Consider the following 24,666-nt stretch of genomic DNA (forward strand, 5'->3'; position numbering starts at 1 on the left):
ACAGGGAGAGACTCACAGTATATGGGATGAAGTTTAAGAAAAGAAAATCCCGAAGCCAAACTACCTCAACTGATAGCTTAGTTCCACAGTAACATGTTCTTTTTAAAATTAAACGTTGGTGGGTATAATATCAATTAGAATATAAAATCTACATGAGTTAAGATAAAACTCAAGACCTCAAAGTAATTTTGTACTGGGGGTGAAAAAGTTCAGGTTACAGTTCCAAATATTAATACCCAAAAGACACAAGTTCACTTCCCAATGCTTTTGGTGGTGCTTATTCAGTTTGCAAAGCAACTAAAATAGAAGACAGGAGATGCAATGAAAGGTTACGAAACCAGCTATGGAAGTATATAAAGTAAACAGAAAGCCAAAGTTGAAGTTTGGAAAAACTCACATTTAAAGGATGATGTTCCCAGAGTTGCCCCACTCCCACCTCCAAACCACTGAAATCCGAGAGGCTGGAAAGGAATCCTGAGAGAGGCAGGGCACAACAACCAAAGACTAAGAGTATTTCAGATCAGATAGGAGGCTTTGGTTAACATGTGTCAAATTTGGTTAAAAGGTCAATGAGAATTATGACTGAAGCCTTCAGTTTAGCAAACAGGAAGTGAATGGTGACTTTTATAAGAGCAGTGTTAGTGGGACAGCTGAGTTGGGTGGAGGATTAACTAATAAACAAAATATTTTTTAAATGAGGCAGAGAATATGAATTACTCTTGAGAAGTTTAGCAGTGATGAAGGGAAGGAGAAAAATAGGTATCTGGAAAGAAGAAGTATTGACCTAAGGCTGTTTTCAGAATGGAGAAATCTTGGATACATTTGTAGACCAGGCAAAATAGGCAGAAGAAAAAGCTCATTAGGAATTAAAGGAAGATGCCAAGAAAATTAAGAAAATGAAGTAGAAGAAAGGCAAGGTTGTTCTGGACAGGAGGAAAATTGCTTTTCCTCTTCAATAAAGAAGGGGCCAAGAATGGTGGCCCGCACTGTAATCCCAGCACTTTGGGAGGCCAAGACGGGCAGATCAACTGAGGTCAGGAGTTTGAGGCCAGCCTGGCCAACATGGTGAAAGCCCATCTCTGCTAAAAATACAAAAATTAGCTGGGTGTAGTGGCGCACACCTGTAATCCTAGCTACTCAGGAGGCTGAGGCACAAGAATTGCTTGAGCCTGAGAGGCGGAGGCTGGAGTGAGCCAAGATCACACCACTGCACTTTAGCCTTGGTGACAGAGCAAGATCCTGTCTCAAAAAAAAAAAAAAAAAAAAAGAAAGAAAAAAAGAGAGAGAGAAAGAAGAAGAGGTGAAAGAGAGTGAAAATCTAGGTTGACAGGGAGACAGAGAGAGATTGTGAGGCCTCAGTTTTTCTCAGGAAATTTAGACATCAGTTTATCTGGTGAGTTCTGAAGACACAGGGTTGAGCTCAGGCATAAAGAAACAATAGAAGTTTGTTATATTCATAGAAAAAGAAGTGTGATTAGCTTTCTGTGTCAATTTGACTGGACTAAGGGATGCCCAGATAGCTGGTAAAACATGATTCCTGCATGTGTCTGAGGGAAAATGTATCCAGAAGAGATAAACATTTGAATCAGCAGACTAAATAAACACGATGTGCCCTCACCAACATGGGTTGGACTCATCGAGCCCATTATGGACCTGAATAGAACAAAATAAGCAGAGGAAGATCAGAGTCTCTCCCAGAGGTGAGAAATCCACCCTCTCCTGCCCTTGGACATCAGAACTTCAGGCACTCTGGGCTTCAACCTTCAGGACCTACACCCTGTGTTCTCAGAGTGGGAGTTACATCATGGGCTGCCCTGGTTCTCAGGCCTTCAGACATGAATGAATTACACCACAGGCTTCCCTTGTTTTCCCCTTTGCAGACAGCTTATCATGAGAATTCTCAGCCCCCGCAGTCCTGTGAACCAATTTTCAAAATAAATTCCCTCTTATATATCTCTCTAAATATCCTATTGGCTCTGTTTCTCTGGAGAACACTAATATAAGGAATCAACCAGAGAGAGGTAAAAGAATTGGTGAGCACATTGTAAACACACTAAATGCTACCTGATGACTTTAAAATGACTACAATTATATATTATATGAATTTCACCTCAATTAAAAAAGGTACTTAGCAAAAATGAGAAACTAAGAAGCCTGCAATCAAGGTTCGTGCAAGGAAATAGGAATGAATAAAATATTCAAATAAATTCACTATTCACAATAAAAGACATGGAATCAACCTAGACGCCCACTAATGGTGAGCTGAATAAAGAAAATGTGGTACAATACACCATGGAATACTATGCATCCATTAAAAAGAGTGAAATCATGCCCTTTGCAGCAACATGGATGCAGCAAGGAGTCATTATCCTAAGTTAAGTAACACAGGAACTGGAAACCAAATACCATATGTTCTCCCTTATAAGTGGGAGCGAAACATTGGGTACATACAGACACAAAGATAGAAACAATAGACACTGGGGCCTACTACAGCAGGGAAAGAAGGAGAGGGACTGTGGGCTGAAAAACTACCTAGTGGGTGCTAGGCTTACTACCTTGGTGGTAAGATCATTTGTACCCCCAACCTCAGCATCAAGCAATATGCCCATGTAACAAACCTGCACATGTGCTCCGAATCTAAAATAAACCGAAAACCTAAAATAATTTTTTAAAGATATTAGGGTTTTCAGTCTAGAGGAAGAAAACAGGTCTATTAAATGTGAATAATTGTGTTTTTTCCTTTGCAATGAATAGAATTCATTTGAGTTATTCTCAAGGATGTCAAAGTAATGATGAAGCACTTCTTTTGTAAGAGTATTTGAAAAATAATGACATGTCCAGATTGATATAAAAGTTGAAGATTTCCTTTGGGACAGTTCTGGCATGATTTGTGGGTGTGGGATGTTCTACAGTAATAGGAGTCATCTGTTTTGCCTGGGACATGAAATTCCAATAATGAGAAGAAAAATAGGATGCACCTTTGCATGTTAATACCTTCCTTACAGGGTAATATCTCTTTAGGGTACAATATCTTTTACCCTAAATCATTCTGTTATGGTCTTGAGTAGGGACAGTTCATTCCGGTTTCTTTATAGATGAAACGTAAATACAGAAGCCTTTTATATTTCCTTTTATCTTCTGTTAATGCTCTGCTATAAACACTCAGCTCTGAAAAATTTCATTGTTGAAATATTCTGCCTTCTAGAGGACATGATAGTGAAGCATAATATAGTTCATCTCGGCATGCTAAAAAAGTGCTTACTGAAACTCACATGATTCATCCGTTTTTACTTTATTCCTTGTTCTCCCTTTGGCCATCACTGGTACCTCATGATTTTAATAAACCATGACTTTTTCACTATCCATGAACTCATTGGTATTTCATGAGGCAGTGATATTGTCCAGAAGCAGCTATACTTAAATGATCACAGCCTAGTTAGTAAGGAAGTCAAGCAAGTACTTATAGACAATAGAAATTATGTATTTATTCAACAGACATATTATCACTTACTAAGTGCCAGGCACTGGGGTCCAGACAATGCCTATCTTTTCATAAAAATTATAATCTATGGAGGGAGACATATTATGATTAAACAGTATCCATGAAATTATAGAGAAATATGCTAAAAGGAGAATGGATGGATTGATTTGGAAAAAATCTGAATGGAAGTTGGGGAAGGCTGTTTTAGTTGAATAAAAACCACAATAAGCAAAAGCTAAATGATGAAGACACGTGGATTAGATGGTACCTGTGAAGAATCACAAAGTAATGACCTGATAAAGTAGATGTCCGGGGACAGCAGCTAGGAAAAAGATCATGAAGGACCTTGGAAATCCCCCAAGAGAGCTTGAATATAAAGCAAAGCAATTAGTGGCCAAAAAAGTAGCCTGCTTTTAAAATGGGCTTTACCACGGGACTAGCTCCTTTGGTTGCTAATGAGGATTTATTCTTAGTCTTTTAACTGAAGAGTTTTGCAGATGAGGAAAAATGTTGGAGTCAGGGAAAGCTGAGGAAATGTAGCTATATCTCACATTTGTCTCTAATTACGGGTTCCACTGATGTACTAAACTAAAAGCATACGTGGAGAGAAGGTGGATGCCAAATGCTACTTTAAAAATCTAAGTTGCTGTACTAGGGTTCTCTAGGGAGATAGAGACAAAGGAGATATATATACACACACACACACATACACACACACACACATATGCACACACACATACACACACACATATATTTATATATTTATTTGTATGTAATATATTTATTTATATGTAAATTGTAAATATATATAAATGATATATATAAAGGATATTTTATATATATATATAGAGAGAGAGAGTGAGAGAGAGAGATGAAAGGGGATTTATTAGGGAAATTGGCTCATGCAGTTACAGAGGCTGGGAAGTCAGTCTCACAATGGGCTGTTTGCAAGCTGGAGAACCTGGAAAGCCACTAGCATGACTCAGTCCAAGTCTGGAGGCCTCAGAACCAGGGAAAGCAATGATGCAACTGTCAGTCCAAGGCTGAAGGCCTGAGCACCTTGGGACCTGCTGGTGCAAATCCCAGAGGCCAAAGGCTGGAGAGCCTGGAGTTCTGATGTTCAAGGGCAGGAAAGGAAGATTTCCTCAGGTCCAGAAGTGAGAGGGGATTCACCTTCCTCCGCCCTTATATTTCATCCCAGACCTCGGTCCATTGGATGGTGCTTGCTTATTCAGGTCATTGATCCAAATGCCAATCTCTTTTAGAAACACCCTCACAAATAGACCTAGAAATAGTCCTTTACCAGCTAGCTGGGTATCCCTTAATCCAGTATAAGTTGGGCACCTAAAATTAACTAACGCGGTTGTTAAAAACAAAAATAAAAAGTATCTATTCAAATTAGTAAACTTGTACAACTCAGAGGAAGTATTCTGAGCTTCTTTCCTCAGTGTAAAATAGACTTTCCATATTCTATTATACAATTAGTAGAGCTGAATAATTTAGTCCCTGGATACAGGATAATATAAATCCCCAGAATAATTTTGAATGACACTTTTCCTGACTTTACCTCAACATGGTCATGGCACTACTTTTTCAGGTCTAATAGCCTGGCACCTTCTAGTTTCTAGTCAGCCAACTTAAATGTAAGTAATAGTAAAGGTGATAAAAGCTACTTTCAGAAACACAGCTTTATTAATTAAAACTGTTTTTTCTTATTTAACATTTGATTTATTTAATATCTCCCATTCTGCCCACTCCAAAGAAGCCTTGTATTTGTTTTTAATAAAAGGGATTAAAAAATGTTTAAAGCATTATATAACTATCATTAAATGAATAGATCTTAAAATTAAATTTTTATTTGTATGAATCTATAGTCTATAAATCAAGGCCAAATTGAATACGAAATTCTAGTATTTTTTTTTAACTTTCTAAACCACACAATCAGCTCTCTGAAAATCATGTAAAAGAACCACAATATATCAGTGCTTTAAAGTAATTCTTTCAGGAAGCAACAATGACATTTTAATGCTTTCAGAGGAAATATATCTGAATGAATTATGCTAGTTAATTATTTCCTAGGTTCCTTACCTTCCTCCTCACATAATTTGCAAGCAACCTCAGAATCTATTTCTTTTGTTAACTGACCATCAACATGAGTGCTTAGTGCATTAGCATTTCTGTTCATACACCATACTGGTCTGAACGGGTATGTTCCAACGGTGCTGGTGAAAATTGTGATGCTGAAACATACAGCATAAAAACACGTTTTAAGGTTTTAAAATATTACTATTTTTTTAAATCTGGCACTGTGAAACAAAGGGACATATCTGAGCCACTTTGGATGAAGTGGAAAGTACAGTCTCTCTTCTTCAGCACAAAATGGAAATGAGGCAAATAAAGCAGCCTGTTACCATTTTCAAGACTGGCTTAAGACAAGACAGGTTTGTTACGCGGGTATATTTCATAATGCTGAGATCTGGACTTCTAATGATCCCATTGCAAAAATAGTAAGCATACTACTCAACAGGTAGTTTTTTAGCACTTGGTCCCTTCCTCTCTCCCCACTTAAAATATCCAAGGTTTATTGTTCCCATCTTTGTGTCTATGTGTACCCAATGTTTAGCTCCCATTTACAACTGAGAACATTTGGTATTTGGTTTCTGTTTCTGCATTAATTTTCTTAGGATAATGGCCTCCAGCTGCATTCATGTTGCTTCAAAGAACATGATTTCATTATTTTGTACGGCTATGTAGTATTCCATGATATATATGTACCACATTTTTAACATTAATTTTATTTTTAAATTTATTCTTGGAGTCTATAAATGGGTAAATTACAACAGTAATAGTACACATAGTAGCAATACAGAGTATTTAGCAATATTTTAATATTTCTTTTTACTCAACAGTCCACCTTTGTGTTTTACTTTCCATAAACAAATACGCTGGATTAAAGCAATAATATTTCCCTTGGAATTCTGGAGCTGGGACTGAAACCTAGAAATGATTATTACTCTACTATGTCTGAAGTGTATCTAACATGAACATATAAATGCAGAAGTGGTTGGCAGCCATGCCCCACAATGTAAACTGAAGAGCTGAGGAAACCAGCGTGTATTGAGAGTGTAATGTGTAGTTGCTTGAAGAGAAAGTGTAATGAGAAACAAAGTGAAGGAACATCCTTATTTCACTACAACGAATCCAAGCCCCGGGAATATTCTTTCGGCCCTGGAATTCCATACATTAGCTAAATACCTTTTCTACAATTCCCCTTTTGCTTAAGCTAATTCAAATTGAGTTTCTGTTACTTTCAACCAAGGGAGCAGTAAGCTTATTTACATTGACTGTCAGTAACTGAGGAGTATTTAGTGTTGAATATGGAGAGTCTGCTTTTGGTTTCATGAAAAGGATTGCTTTGTAATAGAGCTGACTGTAGCAGACATGGACAGGGTTCTGCCCAGACCATCTCCAAGAGAACCTGCTGCAAAACAGAGCTGACTGACAGACCACTTGTTATTCCTCTGGACCTACCTGAGCTGCTTCCTAACTAATGACTGAGCATGGTGAGGGTGCTTATGCCAGGCCCTTCCTGCTTGACACAGGACCCTTCTGATGGGCAACTTTTTTCAAGAACTCCTCATCAACATAGCTGAAACCTTCTTGGAACTGCTCTCAGAGCTGAGACTTCCTATCATCCTACTTCCTTCTCTCCTTCACAGGTGTCCAATTTATACAGCTACCTGAAGATTCTTCTACCCATTCCTGTACCCTCCTTTTTCCTTCAGAGATGTTTCTCCCAATAAATGTGTTGCCTGTTGCATTTGTTTGCTAGGGCTGCCATAATGAAATACTACAGACTAGGGGGCAATTGGATTTTTTACAGTTCTCGAGACTGAAAGTCTAAGACCAAGGCATGAGCAGGTTTGGTTTCTCTTGAGGTCGCTCTCCTTGGTTACAAATGGTCATGTTCTTCCTGTGTCCTCACATAGCCTTTCCTCTGTGTCTGAGCATGCCTGGTGTCTCTCTGTTTTCATAAAATGACACCAGTCATATTGAATTCTGGCCCAACCCATATGACCTCATTTAACCTTAATTACTTCCTTAAAGGCCCTATCTCCAAATATAGTCACTTTGGAGTTTAGGATTTCAAGATTTCAACATATGAATTCTGGGAAGGCACAATTCAGACCTTAACACCTGTCTAATCTCTGTTGGAATCTGCTTTTTGAAAGTCCCAAACTGATGCCATGAACAAAGGGAAAATGAGCTGCCTTTGGTAAATAGTGAGCTCTGCATCAGTGAAGATGTCCACACAGTGCCTGAGAGATGATTGCCCAGTGACATCGACTGGTCCACTTGATTAGATCTCTATCTAAATTCCACACTCACAGAGTTATTTATTTTTTATTCAACATTAACAGTTAAAAGTAACCTGGAATCTGTCAGCTTGATACTAAAAAACTAAATTAGCATCTTTGAAGACATGATACGAGAAGAATCATAGAAGACACATTTGCTTTCTAGGTTAGTCATCTTTATGACCATATTTGTACAATGGTACATAGATATTTGTGTCTTGTTCATTCATGTAGCCCAAATGCCCAGAAAGCATAGTATTTGACACATTTTGTGTGCTCCACAAAGAGTTGTTGGATTAATGGATTGATCATTGCCTTCCCAACACCCCCACAGTTACCATACCAGTGGGTTCTTAGGTTCTATGTGTTAGAAATAACTGGAGGACTGTGATGATTACGATGCAAACAAGAGACTTAAGATGCATGATTTTACTGATTTTTCTTTCTTTATTGGGTATTTTGGAACGTTCTGCATAGGAGGTAGAAGATAATGAGAAATCTTCTCACAAGTCTTCATGTTTAGTTTTATGGCCCCCAAAGCTACCCAGGTAGGTCTTCTCTGGGTTGAACAACCTGACCCCCAAGAAGACTACATTATTATACCAGATGCTTTCTAGTAATTAGGTTCATTAAGGCTTAGTTTTTCTTCCTAGAAATAAAGACTGACAGGAAGGAGGGAAGACTTGGGATTGGATGCCATGCTTCATGAACAGATTTTTTTGTGAAGCTGAAAAGAGCTGATGAGAGAAAAACTAGTGAGTGCTTAAAAGCTACAGATACTTAGGTTTCTAAGATATTCCTAGAGAACATCTATTTGAAACATCAGAGGGGAGAGTATAGATACCAGGAATAGGAGCGTTTCACTCAAATTGGCTTAGCACAGATAAAAATTTCTTTGAAAGCTACTCTTTTTAGTTGGATATACATTTGCCAAAGGTTTTCAAGAGCACAAAGTTCTGAGCTCTGAGCAGATTCTTTAAAAATCAGCAAACTAACATAGGAACGGAAAACCAAGTATGGCATGTTCTCACTCATAAGTGAGAGTTGAACAATGAGAATACATGGACAAAGGGAGCGGAACACCACACACCAGGCCTGTCGGTGGGTGGGAGACAAGGCGAGGGATAGCATTAGGACAAATACCTAATGCATGCAGGGCTTGAAACCTATATGATGGGTTGATAGGTGCAGCAAACCACCATGGCACATGTATACCTATGTAACGAACCTGCATATTCTGCACATGTATCCCAAATCTTAAAAATTAAAAAAAAAAATCTGGTACTTGCACAAGAAAAGAAAAAATATTTGAACTTTTAGAATAATTATTCTACATATTTCTTGAGCTATATCAAAGTTAGAAGAATGTTTGAAATTGATAAAAACTCCTCCAAGGATGTATTGAGCACGTATCAAGGGTAGCTACAGCATTATCTCAACGATTGATTCTACCACAGAGTGCAGTCCAAGCAAGCTTCTTCCTTCACGTAATAGGATGAATATACGAGTCTCTTTAACTCAGTAGTCTTCATAAGCTGGTAAATTGACATCCTACTGGATTTTTCATAAGCTGATAAATTGACATCCTACTGGACACCATCCCAGGTGTTGCCCATTGTATTTCTAGCTTGCCATTGTGTGCCAGCCACAGCTGATACTTGGGCTTGTTGTATGGCAGTAAGTTTAAACGTTTTCATAGTTCCATTTTCAGCATGAAGCTCAGAACAGCCCTTTTTACTCTGCACTTCCCCAAATATAATCACTGACAGCTCCATTTGTTGTAAATTGGCTGAACCCTAAAGAGGTCAGGAATAAGGCAGAGACAGATTAGTGGTTGCAAGCTCTCCACCATCCCCACTGCTGGCAGGATGTCACAAGGTCATCATTCCCGTACAATCCTACAGAGAATCCTCTGTAGGATTCCTTGATGACCAAGAAGGTCAGAGACGATTTGGGGTGTATGCTGTCTAGCAGCTACTTGGCCAACAGCTCCTCCTCCAGGGCACTGGAGAATCATTTCCACAGCAAGTCAAGGTGGCATCCTCACCCTGGATAAACTAGCTGAGGACCCTCTTCCTCCTGCCTCACTTTCCATTTCCTTATCTCTTCCTTTGTGATTTATCCTCTGTTTTTCTCTTTGCTCATCATCTCTTTCTTTCTCTGGCTTTTTTCATTTTTTGAAATCATTTTCTACTAGTTACTATTTTCTCTTTCCAGACATATTCATCTCTCTCTCTCTCTCTCTCATAATTTCTGAATTATATTTTTTTATAATCTCTGCCTCTTTCTTGTCTTTAGTCTAGAAATCTTTTCATCTTTCTTTCCATTTATATTTGTTCTTTGTGTCTGTCTCCCTTTTTTATATTTGGGGTTTTTATTGTTTGTTTTTTGAGATAGGATCTCACTCTGTTGTCCAGGCTGGGGTGCAGTGGTGTGACCACAGCTCAGTGCACGCTTGTACTCCTGGGCTCACATCATCCTCTCGCCTCAGCTTCCCAAGTAACTGGGACTACAGGCACACATGCCGCTGTGCCCAGCTAATTTTTTTTTATTTTTCATATTTATTTTTGTAAATATGGGGACTTCCTTTGTTACCCAGGCTTGTCTTGAACTCCTGACCTCAAGCGATCTTCCCACCTTGGCCTCCCAAGATTTGGGGATTACAGATGTGAGCCACTGCACCTGGCCCCTTTAATATGTTTGCTTAAACCTCCTCTCCCCTACCAAGTTTTCTCTCCTCTTTTCTTTTCTAATTTTCTCTTCTCTTTCCCTCCCTTCCTCCATCCCTCCCTCCGTTTTTCTTTCTCTTTCTTTCTTTCTCTCTTTCTTTCTCTTTCTTTCTTTCTCTTTCTTTCTTCTTTCTTTCCTTTCTTTCTTTCTTTCTTTCTTTCTTTCTTTCTTTCTTTCTTTCTTCTTTCTTTCTTTCTTTCTTTCTTTCTTTCTTTCTTTCTCTTTCTTTCTTTCCTTCTTCCTTCCTTCCTTCCTTCCTTCCTTCCTTCCTTCCTTCCTTCCTTCCTTCCTTCTTTTTTTCTGAGACAGGGTCTCACTCTGTTACCCAGGTTGGGGTGCAGTGGTACCATCATAGTTTACCTCAGCCTCAACCTCACCTGGCTCAAGTGATCCTCCCACCTCAGCCTCTGAGTAGCTGGGACCACAGGCATGCACAACTATGTCTGGATAGTTTTTGTTTCGTTTTGTTTTTTGTAGAGACAAGGTTTTGCCATGCTGCCCAGGATGATCTCTGACTCCTGGGTTCAAGCCTTCCACTGGCCTTGGCCTTCCACAGTGGGATTATGCTGCACCTGGCCCCTCTCCTCTTTCTTATATGCTCATCTGGTGTGGCATCAATTTGTCACTATCTACTGTTATTTGTTTACAAAAAAAAGTAGATATTTATTTTTCTATTATTTCTCCATCTCTTATTCACTCTCCTCATCAAGTATCTTTCTATATTCTTTACTTTTCTTTCCCTCATTTTCAATTTTGTATCGTACCAGATCTTTCATTGAATCTGTTTTCCACCTTTCTTGTTTTCTCTTATGTCTTCTCTTTGTTATCGTTTTCTCTCCTCCTGGTTTTGTACACACACACACACACCTGTTCTTTCTCCCTATACTTCTTTCTCCTGTCCCGTTTGTTGTTGCTGTTGTTTGTTTGTTTTGTTTTGTTTTGAGACAGAGTCTCTCTCTGCCGCCCAGGCTGGAGTGCAGTGGTGTGATCTCGGCTCACTGCAAGCTCCGCCTCCCGGGTTCACGCCATTCTCCTGCCTCAGCCTCCCCAGTAGCTGAGACTACAGGCATCGACCACCATGCCCAGCTAATTTTTTTATATTTTTAGTAGAGATGGGGTTTCACCGTGTTAGCCAGGATGGTCTTGATCTCCTGACCTTGTGATCTGCCTGCCTCATCCTCCCCAAGTGCTGGGATTACAGGCGAGAGCCACCGCGGCCGGCCTCCTGTCCCGTTTTTTAACTCATTCTTTGACTTTACGTCTGTTATTGTCTGTGTATGTGTGTGTGTGCAACGTGTATGCACACCCCTCACATGTGCACAGAAGACAGGAGGGGCAAGGAGGGGAGTGCGTGAGGTTAGAGAGCTACCCACAGAGACTGAAGCTGTGGTTTGTAACCCTGGTTTCCCACCAGAATCTTCTGATTGAGTTGTCTGCAAAGGGGTCAATGAATCTAACAAGAAGCCTGGGTTTAGATCTACTGCTTTAATGATGAAACCCCTTGAAAGCCAAGATTAATTATTTTCACCTCATGCAATAATCAATAGGAAAAGAAAGGAGATTTTTGAGGACTACGGTGAAATAAGACATCTGTGTGACAGAGAGAATCTGAAAGCATTGTCGAGGATGGTCACAAAGACAGGACTTGGATGCAAAGAAATGAACAGAAATTCATATCTGTCTTTTTGGGCCTCATTTAAATAGCACCTCACTGAGCTTCTGTTTAGAATCCATTTCTCCTTCCCAGAACCCCCTGCAAATATTTATTTCTGCATTTCAGTCTTTACCAAACTCAGGCCCATTTTTTAATTACTTTTTATTTTTATTTTTTATTTTTATTTTTATTTTTTTTTTTTTGAGACGGAGTCTCGCTCTGTCGCCCGGGCTGGAGTGCAGTGTCCGGATCTCAGCTCACTGCAAGCTCCGCCTCCCGGGTTTACGCCCATTTTTTAATTACTTGTCCATGTGTCTGCTCTCCCCTAGACTGAGTACATTGACAGCAGTACCAAGATCTTTGCTCCATTGTTTTCTTGGGATTGTTTCTAGCCCACACTTCTAATGATCTAAGTGTTCAGAGTCAGTGTCAGCATTTGCTTAATTCAATTAAGTCATATCATACTTAATCTTCAAAATGTTATTAACATTAATTAACTGATCAATATTAACAAATGAGACTTAATGACACAACCAGTTATATGTAGAACTGGAGAGAGAATTAGTTCTATCCAACCAATTGTTAGATTTGATGGAATTGTTTATTCCAACCATAGACCATTTACTAAGTGCTAGGGTAACTAGTAAGAATATGGGAACGGTGTAGTTTCAAATTTGGGCATGGACTCTTGACCCAGACATCCTGGTTCTTTGCAACTTGCCTTGCAATCCCAGCTTTGCAACTTGACTAGCTACATGTACAAGACAGACTAAGACTGCGCCTATTTTTCAGAACAGCCAGTTGTTAGTCCCCTGCAGCTACTCCATACATGCTGAGTTGGCTCAGAAGATGCTCATCTTCGGAAGCTCCAGTGTCAGCCCAAGTGTTCAATTTGTCTTTATTTAAATTTTTTTTTTGTATTTATTGTTTGGGACCTCCAGATCATAATGCCAGATTCTTCCTATGTCAGTTAAATATTGGCCCACTCTCTCTTCTCTTCAAATCAACTGGAGGAAGGATTTGATGTATCAAGTGGTTCTCCCATCTGGAGATTAGGGACACCTCAGTTCCCGAATGAGATTCTAGATTTCACAGTTTGAAATGTTAACAGGAAAGAGAATCAATCAGTAGCAAATTGCAGATATTACTTTGCAATTTCTTTCCCATGAAAATAGGATTCTCTTCGGGGACGGCTTGTTATGGCAAGTAGGTTAGCAGGAATGAGGGTAAATTCACCAAATGCTATTCTTATCCACAAGCAAGACAACCGCTACACCATGGCACGTCCAAAGTACACTAGAGAGTATTGGACTGTGGATCAGGAAGTACCCCCCAACCTCACTGGTTTGCAATTTGTTCCAAACCTCCCCATACTCAGTTCCCCTCTATTTTTGACACTCTTAGCTTCACACCTTGAAGCTAAGATCTTTTCCCATTGTCAGTTTGACCTTGTAATCTGGCCTTACACTGTTTATATTATTAATATTATGTACCCAAAACCCACGTATGCTGGCTAAGATAACTGCCCCTCACCTACACATTCTGCAAACATAAATACAAGATAGCCAGAGGTTATCTTGCACAGCACTAGATGAATCCCTAAGCAATGTCTCTTCCATAGAAGATCCAATTTTCAAATACAAGTTCTCTGAAGGCTCAAAGCTTGCTATAGCAAGAAACTCGTGTGCAAGACCATCATCAAAACTATCTTCTTCAAAAGGAGCAAACTACTGACCAAAAGTTTTTTTTGTTTGTTTGTTTGAGACAGAGTCTCACCCTGTTGCCCAGGCTGGAGTGCAATGGTAAAATCTTGGCTCACTGCCACCTCCACCTCACAGGTTCAAGCGATTCTCCTGTCTCAGCCTCCCGACTAGCTGGGATTACAGGCGCCTGCCACCATGCCCAGCTAATTTTTGTATTTTTAGTAAAGATGGAGTTTTACCATGTTGGCCAGGCTGGTCTTGAACTCCTGACCTCAGGTGATCCACCCATGTTGGCCTCCCAAAGTGCTGGGATTAGAGGCGTGAGCCACCAGACCCGGCCGACCAAAAGTTTTATCACTTCAATTTCTTAGGATGACCAGAAAAGAGCTGCTTTGTAGTTCCAAGGAACAGGAATCTGAGGACTACCCAGGGCCAACTTGAGTATTGTGACTTCCTATTCCATTGGGTTTAGCCCTCAGACATTCTACTTTTGACTCCACATGCACAGAGTAGAGTAGGTACTTGATAAATATTTGTTGCTGAATGAATGATTTAGAAATTATCAGACTAGTCCTTTGAGTCTCTAGTGACTGTGTATCTCCCAAATCAATATTAATAGCAACATGATGAAATCTGAAATAAATTTATTTCAGATATTCATCTTCTGTATTATTTCAGTTCCCACTGATGATTGCAACTAAAGGTCTAGGGGAATGCAAAAATAAATAGGCAATTATTTTGTGAAAAAATAAATTTTCACATGAAAAAGTCCCCTTTCCAGTAATACCACCAGTTCCTTAATTCTAGAATGCAAAGAAAATTGGAAATATTTATTGCACTGACATATACGGACTAAGACTGGAATTATACTTTCAGACAGGAGAAATGAGGTGAATAGTCCTGTTCTTACAGATTAACCAGTACTGATGGTTTTACTGACCCATCACTGACCACTGTAAATGGTTGAGTTCTGTTACCATGTCATATAACATGTTCAAAAAGAAAAAAGAAAACTTTTTCAAAATGTGAGTTATAAGGGACTCTGGATGACCGTGTTATTTGGAGTTTTTTCACTTATATACAAAGCTGAAATGGCACCAAATATCCACTTTGCCTTCAGAAAACTACTGTTCTCTACCAACTCTTTAAAAGTAGGCATCTATATTTCTTGGCAAAGTTCAAAATTAAACATCAATCAAAGATTCTTAGCCATAGGTTTAGACCCTCTCTCTAGCCACGTATGAGCACATCTCAAAGGTAGATGAAATTTATAAATGCGTGTCTGGAGCCTCGATGAGCATCAGTGCATGCAGAAAGGTTTCTGATGTGAAAGGTAGAATTGATCCCTATATCTGACTTGTATGTGGCATAATCAAGTGAAAAGCAGGGAATTCCTCCCGAGAAGAAATTCATTTTCCCCTTTCTTTCACTCTTTTTTCCCTCTCTCATGTTTTCTCTGTTTTTCTTTTTCCTTGCTTTTTTACATGAATGTAATTATCAATAGTCACTTGCTGATATTCATCCCCCCTAGTACCTGGTGGCAATCGGGAGAAAAATTATATCTAGCAAGACAATTTCTGGGATGTGTCAAAAGACACATGTTATTTTTACTTCTCTTCACTTTCTGAGTTCCAGTCTACCACCCAATCATAAATATTATTCAAATATTTGAGCTTTATCTGTCTTTTAACTGAAGAACTACTTCGTTGTATGAAGAGTTAAATGTCTATTATGTAATTGTATATTTTATTCAAACAGTTGATATAATAAAGATATTCACATGCATTTTAAAATTATACACCAGTTTATTATGTGATATAAAATATAATGAAAAGAATTTATTTTTGAAAACTGTCGGTGAAACATCTGATGTACATCTGGCAATGAATGGTAGATTCAAATGTGATAAAATTGCCACTTGAAATGCATCACAGTACCAGCAGGCACGTGGCAATCTTACCTCCTTCTTTGATTACAAACATACAATACTCACTACATCCCTCTGAGGTTATCCTTCTGTTAAAATTTGTTCTGGTTTTCATAGTTCCTTTTGTATTTCAACAATCACATTTTGGCAACTTATTCTGGTAATTAAAAGTTGGATTCAAGGAAAACTACGAACTCCCACATTTGTTCATTCTCCTGTCCGTCTTTGAATTCCATCTTTTGTAATGTAGACCTTGTATGATGACACAGCCAAATATAAGAAATGTACCCATTTCAGATTTCTCCATGTATCCAACCTAATCTGATGTCTCATCCTGACAGACTGTAGCTCCCAAGAAGTAAGATTCCTATGTTGCTCTCAGGAAAATTTGTTCCACTTGTTTTCTAATTCAATAAAGATACTGGTTTAAATGTGAAGCCACGCAAGACAAAGATGAAGCCAAAGCTGGTCACCCTGAGGAATTGTTTTGAAATAAGGCATTGGGACCCTCCATTCCATTCAGATGTAATAGACTACCATCTCTTCTACCTTCATCAGGAAAAATCAAAACAAAAACAAAATAGTATCTGCCTACAAACAATAGTATTTAATTACATGCACTTTTGTTTGAGCTTACTTCCTTGCTTTCTGAAAAAAAAAAAGGTATTTAGACAGTAGTTCATGATGATACAATTAAAATTTAGTTTTATGAACAAAAATTGAAACTGTTGTAGGAAAAAATTCAAATGTAAAATTGTTATTTTTCACTATTCTTAGATAGCAAGAGAAGTAAGAATTTCTTTACTGTGATTTACATCACAATAGAATTTTTTTCCTTGACAAAGGACCTTTTAAAAATCCCAGGAAAGGACCACAAAATAATCAAAGACTGCACATTGTAAATAAAACCCTTCAGCTGTTATTGAAACATAAGTATAATTATACACAAGGAAAAGGTATTATCAGCAGAGAAAAGATGCCTTAAGAATTCTTTGTCTTTTTCCAAACTGATGGACATGAGTGAGCTCTAATATCATTATGTTTAGAAATGGCTTCATCCAGATCCAACTGTACATCATTAATATTCACTTCCATGCAGCCATTATAAAAGGCATTCACTGGTGTGGCACTGAATGGAACATCTGTAAAAGCAGAATATTAGACTATTAGTCCAAGACTTTTAGTATCTTACTTGTTTACAGTGAGAGAAGTCGTTCAGACTTCCTATTTCCAGCAAAATTCTAATCCTAAAGGAAAAGTTAATAATGAAATTCTATTCCAAAAATACACATTAAGTGACTCTGATATACATGTTATTGTACTTCATTGAATTCAGCACGTCATGAGTTCCTCGGATTTCATAAACACAATTAGCTCCATTTAAACTTAAACACATTTGAGGGAGAGTAAAACAAGCATATTCTTGTGATATTCTATTTTTATTATACAAACAACATATGATTTTCTCTTTAAACTTAAGCAACATGTTAAGCATTGTTAAATCATTTTTTCAACTCCAGATTATAACTACTTGGAAATCTCTTTTCAATGCCATGATCAATATATCTCTTTTATTATTGTTGGAATAAATGCAGATTTCTGTATTTTTTCCAAAGAAATAGTTTTTTGTTGAGCATGCAATAGGTCATGATAGAGGATTCACTTTCATGTACTATTTGGAGTTCCTAAAAATAACAATTTTCCTTCCTCTTTGTTGGCTTCTCCTCTCCATTAATCTTAACTCACAATGGATATTCTTTAGCCCCTATTCTTCATCTTCAGTACCTCGTGGCAAAAAAAAAATTTTGAAATTTTCAATTTCTAACTTGCCATCACAGTGAATAAAGTTCACACATTATTACGAGCTCATAGCATTTGTTAAGAATCCCTTTCAAGTTGGGCTGAACATCATAGATTTTGCCACTTTTCCTTTTTTGAGAAAAGAAATTACTCAAATTCATTCATTTTTTGAGGAACGCAATTACTCAAAATCATCCATTTCTCTTGGGTTTTAATTCTTCACATGTAATTTAGCATGCCTACTTGGCATGCAATTAATAATTTACCCATCCCACAGTTTATACTCTTAATATCTCAATATTTAGCTCCTCTCAAATTTTCCCCACTCTTTCTCTCAAGACATTTTGCCTGAAGTTAGTCCTCAGTGCTGTTGCCAAAGTCCCAAAACCACTGAAATTTTGATAATTCTGCTTCTTTTAAACTCTTTGTTGGTTTGATTTCCTAAAATTGCGTTCAACTAACTTGTGGATAAGGTAGTAGGTAGATTTCAATATAGAATTCATTCATTTAAACTATAATTTCACTCCCTAATAATTAGGCATGCTCGCTACTTACCTCTATTGATCTATCTATGTTACCTCTGTTGATCAATCGATCTATCTATTGATCTATGTTACCCCTATTGATCTATCTATCTATCTATCTATCTATCTATCTATCTATCTATAGCTTTTAAAGCCTATTTACTTCTATTTCCCAAAACCCCAGATACAATTTCCATGTATGGGAAGTCAAGACCCTGAGCAGTTTAAGCAATATATTGAAGGTTATCAGAAATCCAGACATCAAACTCAGAATTCTCCCCATGAAAATAAATTGCAAATGTCATCTGAAAATGCTTCTAAATAACTTTCTGTCTCTTTTTTTCCATTCAAAGTGAAATATTGGTGCCAATTTCATATTTTCCAATATTCAGTTAAAGATGAATCTGCTTTTCCTCCAGTTTTCCCCATCTTGGTAAATGGAATCTCCATCCACACAACTGCTCATGCCAGATACCTAAAAGTCACCCTTATACGTGTCTTTCAGTCATTGAATCCTATTAATTTTGTTTCTAACACATATCTCCAATCTATTCACTGTCCATCATCTTTACTGCTATCACCCTATTCCTGCAGCTTCCTCGGTTTCCTCATCTGTAAAATGGGGATAACAATAGCACTTACTTCACTGGACTATTTTGAAAATTAAACAAGTGGATATATTTGAAGCACTTTGAACAATGCCCAGACTGTTTGTTTTGCAATAGTTGATGGTAGTTTAGATACTGCAACTATTGTCACTGCTTCCTCATCTGGACTACTGAATAGCCTCTCGGATCATCTCAATTAAACCCACTGTTGTCTCCCACCTATCCATCTCCATCCAGCATGCAGAGTGACTTTTTAAAATTGTAATATTGCTATACTTTTAATAGTTCCATGTCTCTCATTATAAGATTTATGACCCTGAATTCGGCCTACAAACAATCCATCCAACCACCCAGTTCACAGCCTCATTATATACCACTGTCTCCCTTGCTCAGTATGCTTTAACCATACTGATATCCTACAGATTCCTCCAGGGTGTCATCCCTTTCCACTCTGCCCACACATGGAACATTTTACTTGCATAATAACTCCAATCCCCACTCCCACACCTGGTTAAATTTATTTAACCTTTTCAGTATCAGATTTATAGTTTAGTCTATTATTCAGACCAGTTGTTTCTGGTCCCCACGACCAGGTGAGAAGTCATATTTTCAGGTTCTAAAAGTAACCCATACTTTTCCCTCATAAAAGTGATCACAATTTTAATTATTTTGATATTTTCCTAATTAGTTGTTTAATGTCTACCTCTGCCACTAGATTGTTTATTACTACGTTGCGAGCACCTGGGACACAGGGTCTTAATAAAGGCTGGATAAATGGGGCTGGGCGCGGTGGCTCACGCCTGTAATCCCAGCACTTTTGGAGGCGGACAGATCACAAGGTCAGCAGATGGAGACCATCCTGGCTAACATGGTAAACCCCGTCTCCACCAAAAATACAAAAAATCAGCCGGGCGTGGTGGCGGCGCCTGTAGTCCCAGCTACTCGGGGGGCTGAGGCAGGAGAATGGCGTGAACCCGGGAGGCGGAGCTTGCAGTGAGCCGAGATCGCGCCACTGCCCTCCAGCCTGGGCGATTGAGCGAGATTCCATATTAGAAAAAAAAAAAAAGTTGGATAAATGATAAGAAGAACTGAATAATAGATGAATAAATATTGTATAAATACAAATATTGAACTTATAAGACTATTGTGACGACGAAATAAAATAACATATCCTTTCTGGCTGGAATAGCCAAATGCAGCAAAACTTGATCAGCCTTAGTTTAAAGTTTTTAAACTAAATAAAACAAAAATATGCCAATAAACTGTTGGTACTAGCCCCTAGAAAAAGAATAATGAGTACTGGAGTTTATGTTCCCTTCTGATGCCTTTTTAGTATAATTATGTATTTAAAATACTATCAATTTGATTTAAAATACACTTTTTAAAACTGAAGAAAAAGTACCTGGAAGGCCACCCAGGTACGTGGCCACTTTTCCTGTCATTGCTTTGTCCAAGATGGCAAGTTGTCTTCGTAGCTCTTCGTCGGAGATGGTTTCTATTTTAAGTGGTGTCAACAACTCCAGATTGTTTCTGTTGACTCTAAATTCCAGATGAGATCGTTGATTGGAACACAGACTTAGGGCCTGTATCCGATATATTACAGTATTTTCAACAGATAACACAATATCCTGAAGAGCAAAGATTCAATATAAGCAAGGAGTAAGAGTAATGCTGCTTAAGAGTGACTTTTGAGTTTTTGAAAGTCAAAAACTAAATTTCAATAAGGAAAGAAAATGTATGATAGAGTCTCTAAATTTAAGTGAAAAGTTACTAATTATTATAACACTAACATAATAATTATGACTAAATTTTAAAATACACACTAGTTTTACAAACTCTAAGTTTAGCTAACATGTAAATGTATACTGGTTTCTGAAAATTCAGTAAGACAACCGGAACCTACAGCAGTGTCTTAAGCAATATCTTTCTGTTTATGAGCCTTCCTAATTTCCAAGTTTACATATGAAAAGGGAAGGAGTTGAATCACTCTTTGTTGAAGAAAAGACCTGGGAAATTTAAAATGCTTTAGTAAGCATATGTCAGCAGGACTAACAGGTTTCTTTGTGCCACACAAGCAATCCTATAGACTTGGGATAAAATAAGTGAACAGGCCCTGAGAAAGAAAAACCAGGGATTGCCAACAGTACATTATAGAACATTTACCAGAAGATTCTCCAGAAAGAAACTGTGTTCATTCTGCTGAACTTTTCAAACTGCCGTTATGCCTAAATCACTCAATGTGTTGAGTGTGATCTCTTCATGTAGCTGATATGGCATAGAGGAAAGTGATAAAACCATAGTCAGAAATGTTTATTTAGGAATCCAAGATACCTATTTGAAGTGAAAAGACTATACTTTGCAAATACAGGTTGCTTGAGGAAATCTGTTATTGTGTTGTACATGTCCATATCCTTAAACTCATTAAAAGAGATGGTCAATAAAGAAAATGTTCCAGAAAGATCAATGGTAACTGGAATATAGTTATGAAATATTGCACACAGACCTTATGAAGGAAATCTGACATACAAAGAAAGAATCATGGAGGCAAACACTCAAAGGATAAAATAAATATCAAAGACATGGCATGCATTAACCTCCTCCACTGCATGAACGTAGTGTTGAAGATAGGAATTCAATTTTGTTTACAAAGAAAAACAAACTAGCAAATAAAAAAACCCCTGAAATCCAAATGTAGAAAGCTCCTTAAAGACAGGAGATTAAAACAAAAAAACCTCATCAGGATATTTTTAGGTTACTTATGGTTAACCACCAGAAACTTCCCATCCTCCTCCCTGAATCATACATTAAGTTGCAAACAGCATAACCTGTTTTACTACAATTGACATTATTCAACCATAGGTCTCTTTCTAAAATCTACTGAAAGCAACCAAGCCAGCCTTGGCATAGACATCAGCTTCTTGCTGTAACTTATTGGAATTCACTGTGGATGACACATAGACAGAGCAATTATCCTCTAATAGAAGTCTGAATAATACAGATCTTCTGATAACCCTCATATTTCCTTTCATCTAAGGTTTTTTTGTGTTCTTCCTCCTAATTTCAAATAAGAGTTGCCAGTAAGAAGCCAAGTGGACCAGTTTTAACTTTCTCTCCTTTTTCCTAACTTACTCTTGGGAGAAAAGATTAAGAGTGTAAGAAAGAACAAAACATTATAATTAAGCACTGAATATCTGACAGTGCACTGTAATTAGACTCACTTCTATGTTGACAGTACAGACTAATTCCCACGATGCTTAAAGGATTCTTAATAAGGGTGGATCTCAATGCACTCGGATGATTCCAAGCAGCCTCTGTGAGAGTCTGCCTAATCTTACCTATAGATGCAGTAGGTTTTTCAATCCTCCCTCCCCTTACTTCTTCGTTCAGACCTTGGAAACAAGCCAGCAAAAAAAGTAACAATAATAGACATTTTTTTGAGTCCTTAATGATGTGCTGGAGATTGTGCCAAATACTTTACATAAGTTACGTTATTTAATCTTCAAAATAGTCCTTTGAGGTAAATACTGCCAAATCACTTTACATAAGTTACTTTATTTAATCTTCGAAATAGTCCTTTGAGGTAAGTACTGCTATATATCCATTTTAAAAAATGAAAAGAAAAACAAGGCTCATATAGGTTTAGAGTTAAGTTACCTGTGATTTTTCAGAGGTGGAGTCCACCAAGGACACAGCAAAGGGCACTGTGTTGTTACCAGAAACCAAGGCAAGCATAACACCAGTGCCCATGGATGGACGAATATTCAAAGTCACATTTATATGCCAACCCTCAGCATTGGATCCATTATCTATTTAAAAGAATGAAACAGAAATATGATCAATGCACTCCTAAAGTGCACCAGGAGGAATTATTATTAATACAGTCTGGATAATATTCAAAACTATCTTGTGTAATACTAAACATTTCGTTCCCTTTCTCAATGATCTATATAATCTAGGCAAAACAAAACAATAAAAAAATTTTTTTTAATGCAGGTAAGAAACACGCAAATGGAGTCCCATCTTCCCGTTCTTCCTAGAAGAGAATTCTGGAATGTGGTGTTAAGGATTATCATGCATTTTCCCTGTTGGCTCTTTAACACCTCTTCCTTCTCCCTTGCACACTCACCAATGCTCTCAAAGTGATCATATTTCAAAGTACACATTTGAAAGTTCAACAAATTCTCTGTAATCATTGAGGGAAAATCTGGGTACAGTTGCCATCATCACTCCAAAGGATGAATATGATCTATATATATAGGAGAGTTGGATAGTTTGATACTAGAGAAATACACTGACATCAGCAGCTAGTTTTGAAATCAGAATGGGAACCCTTGTTTCGTGACTCTCTTGTCATAATCCTCCACATTCTCCTTCCTCATTACTAGGTTAAGTGTCTATCCCACTAAAGCGCAAGCTCTAGGAGGTATATGTCTCTATCATTGCTTTGTTTCCCCAGCAGTCACTCGATAGATATTTGTTGAATTAATATGTTTCTAGAGTAGTTGGATTCCTAAAAAGATTAGTTCATAATCTGAATGAAGTCTTCCTCATGTAATATAATGTAACATATAGCAAAGCCCAAATACCACATGGAGCCCTTGAAAGGGTAAATGTGAATAAGGAAAATCATTTTCCTTTGACAAGATGTTCTTCCACTTAGCCACATATAATGTCACAAAGTTTTCCATTATAATCCTGTAATTCCCACCCAGAAGAAAAAAATAGATAGGCCAGGTGCAGTGGCACATGCCTGTATTCCTAGTACTTTGGAATTGCCTGAGCTCAGGAGTTCGAGACCAGCCTGGGCGACATGGTGAAGCATCTCTACTGAAAAAAAAATACACAAAATTAGCCGAGCATGGTGGTGTGTACCTGTAGTCCCAGCTACTCGGGAGGCTTGATTCAGGAGAATCGCTTGAACTCAGGAGGCAGAGGTTGCAGTGAGCTGAAATCACGTCACTGCACTCCAGCCTGGGAAAAAGAGTGAGACTCTGTCTCAAAAAAAAAAAAAAAAAAAAAGAATGTGTATATGTAATCATTGTGAAATAAGTAATTTTTAATTGATATATCATAATTGTACATATTTTGGGGTACATATGTCGTTTGATAAATGCATACAATGTGTAATGCTCAAACCAGGGTAATTGGAATTTCTATCACCTAAACATTTATCTTGAAATAAGTAAATTTAACACAGGATATTAAACTCAAACTAAAATGAACAGGCAAATGTATAGAAGTTAAAATGTAACATTAAATATTAATTACAAAGTAGATCACTTACAAATTATCCATGAAATGATTAATTACTTATTAAAGTAATTTTTTTAGATACAATGTAACTCATTTTCATTACCTTTTCAGGATTTTTTCCTTTGGCCAAATCATTGTGGATTTAGTTTTATCCTAATTTAATCCTCACCCCATTTATAACTTAAAAAAAAAAATCCTTCATATGCAGAACACAGCTAGGCATTGTATTAATTTATGTTAGAAAAAGGGAAATCATTTTTGTAAAATTTGTCCTTAGAAATGTAATAAAAAAGGCTAGGCACAGTGGCTCACGCCTGTAATACCAGCACTGGGAGGCTGAGGCGGGAGGATCACTTGAGCCGAGGAGTTTGAAAACTGACCTGAGCGATATAGGAAGACTCTGTCTCTGCGAAACATAGAAATTAGCAAGGCATGGTGGCATGTGGCTGTTGTCCTAGCTACTTGGGAGACTGAGGCGGGAAGATTGCTTGAGCCCAGAAGGTCTAGGTTACAGTGAGCCATGACTGCACCACTGCACTCCAGCCTGGATGACAGAGAGAGACCCCATCTCAAAAACAAACAAACAAATGTAGTAAAAAGAGACTACGAAAGATGGGAGAGTGGCAGG

General features: G+C 37.8%; 1 protein-coding gene across 1 annotated transcript in view; it reads right to left on the reverse strand.

Moving 5' to 3' along the window:
• Positions 1–15,637: 15,637 nt before the first annotated feature.
• The window catches only part of PROS1 (protein S), a 99,319-nt gene continuing 90,290 nt past the window's right edge, over positions 15,638–24,666 (reverse strand). Inside the window, exons 13-15 of the mRNA XM_010357309.2 lie at positions 22,440–22,591; positions 20,188–20,413; positions 15,638–16,995 (exon numbers count right to left, since the gene is read on the reverse strand). Of these exons, the coding sequence (XP_010355611.1) occupies positions 16,835–16,995; positions 20,188–20,413; positions 22,440–22,591 (539 nt within the window). The 3' untranslated portion in view covers positions 15,638–16,834. The remainder of the gene's footprint in view (positions 16,996–20,187; positions 20,414–22,439; positions 22,592–24,666) is intronic.

This window comes from Rhinopithecus roxellana, chromosome 1, assembly GCF_007565055.1.
Source record: "Rhinopithecus roxellana isolate Shanxi Qingling chromosome 1, ASM756505v1, whole genome shotgun sequence".
Classification (NCBI taxonomy): domain Eukaryota; kingdom Metazoa; phylum Chordata; class Mammalia; order Primates; family Cercopithecidae; genus Rhinopithecus; species Rhinopithecus roxellana.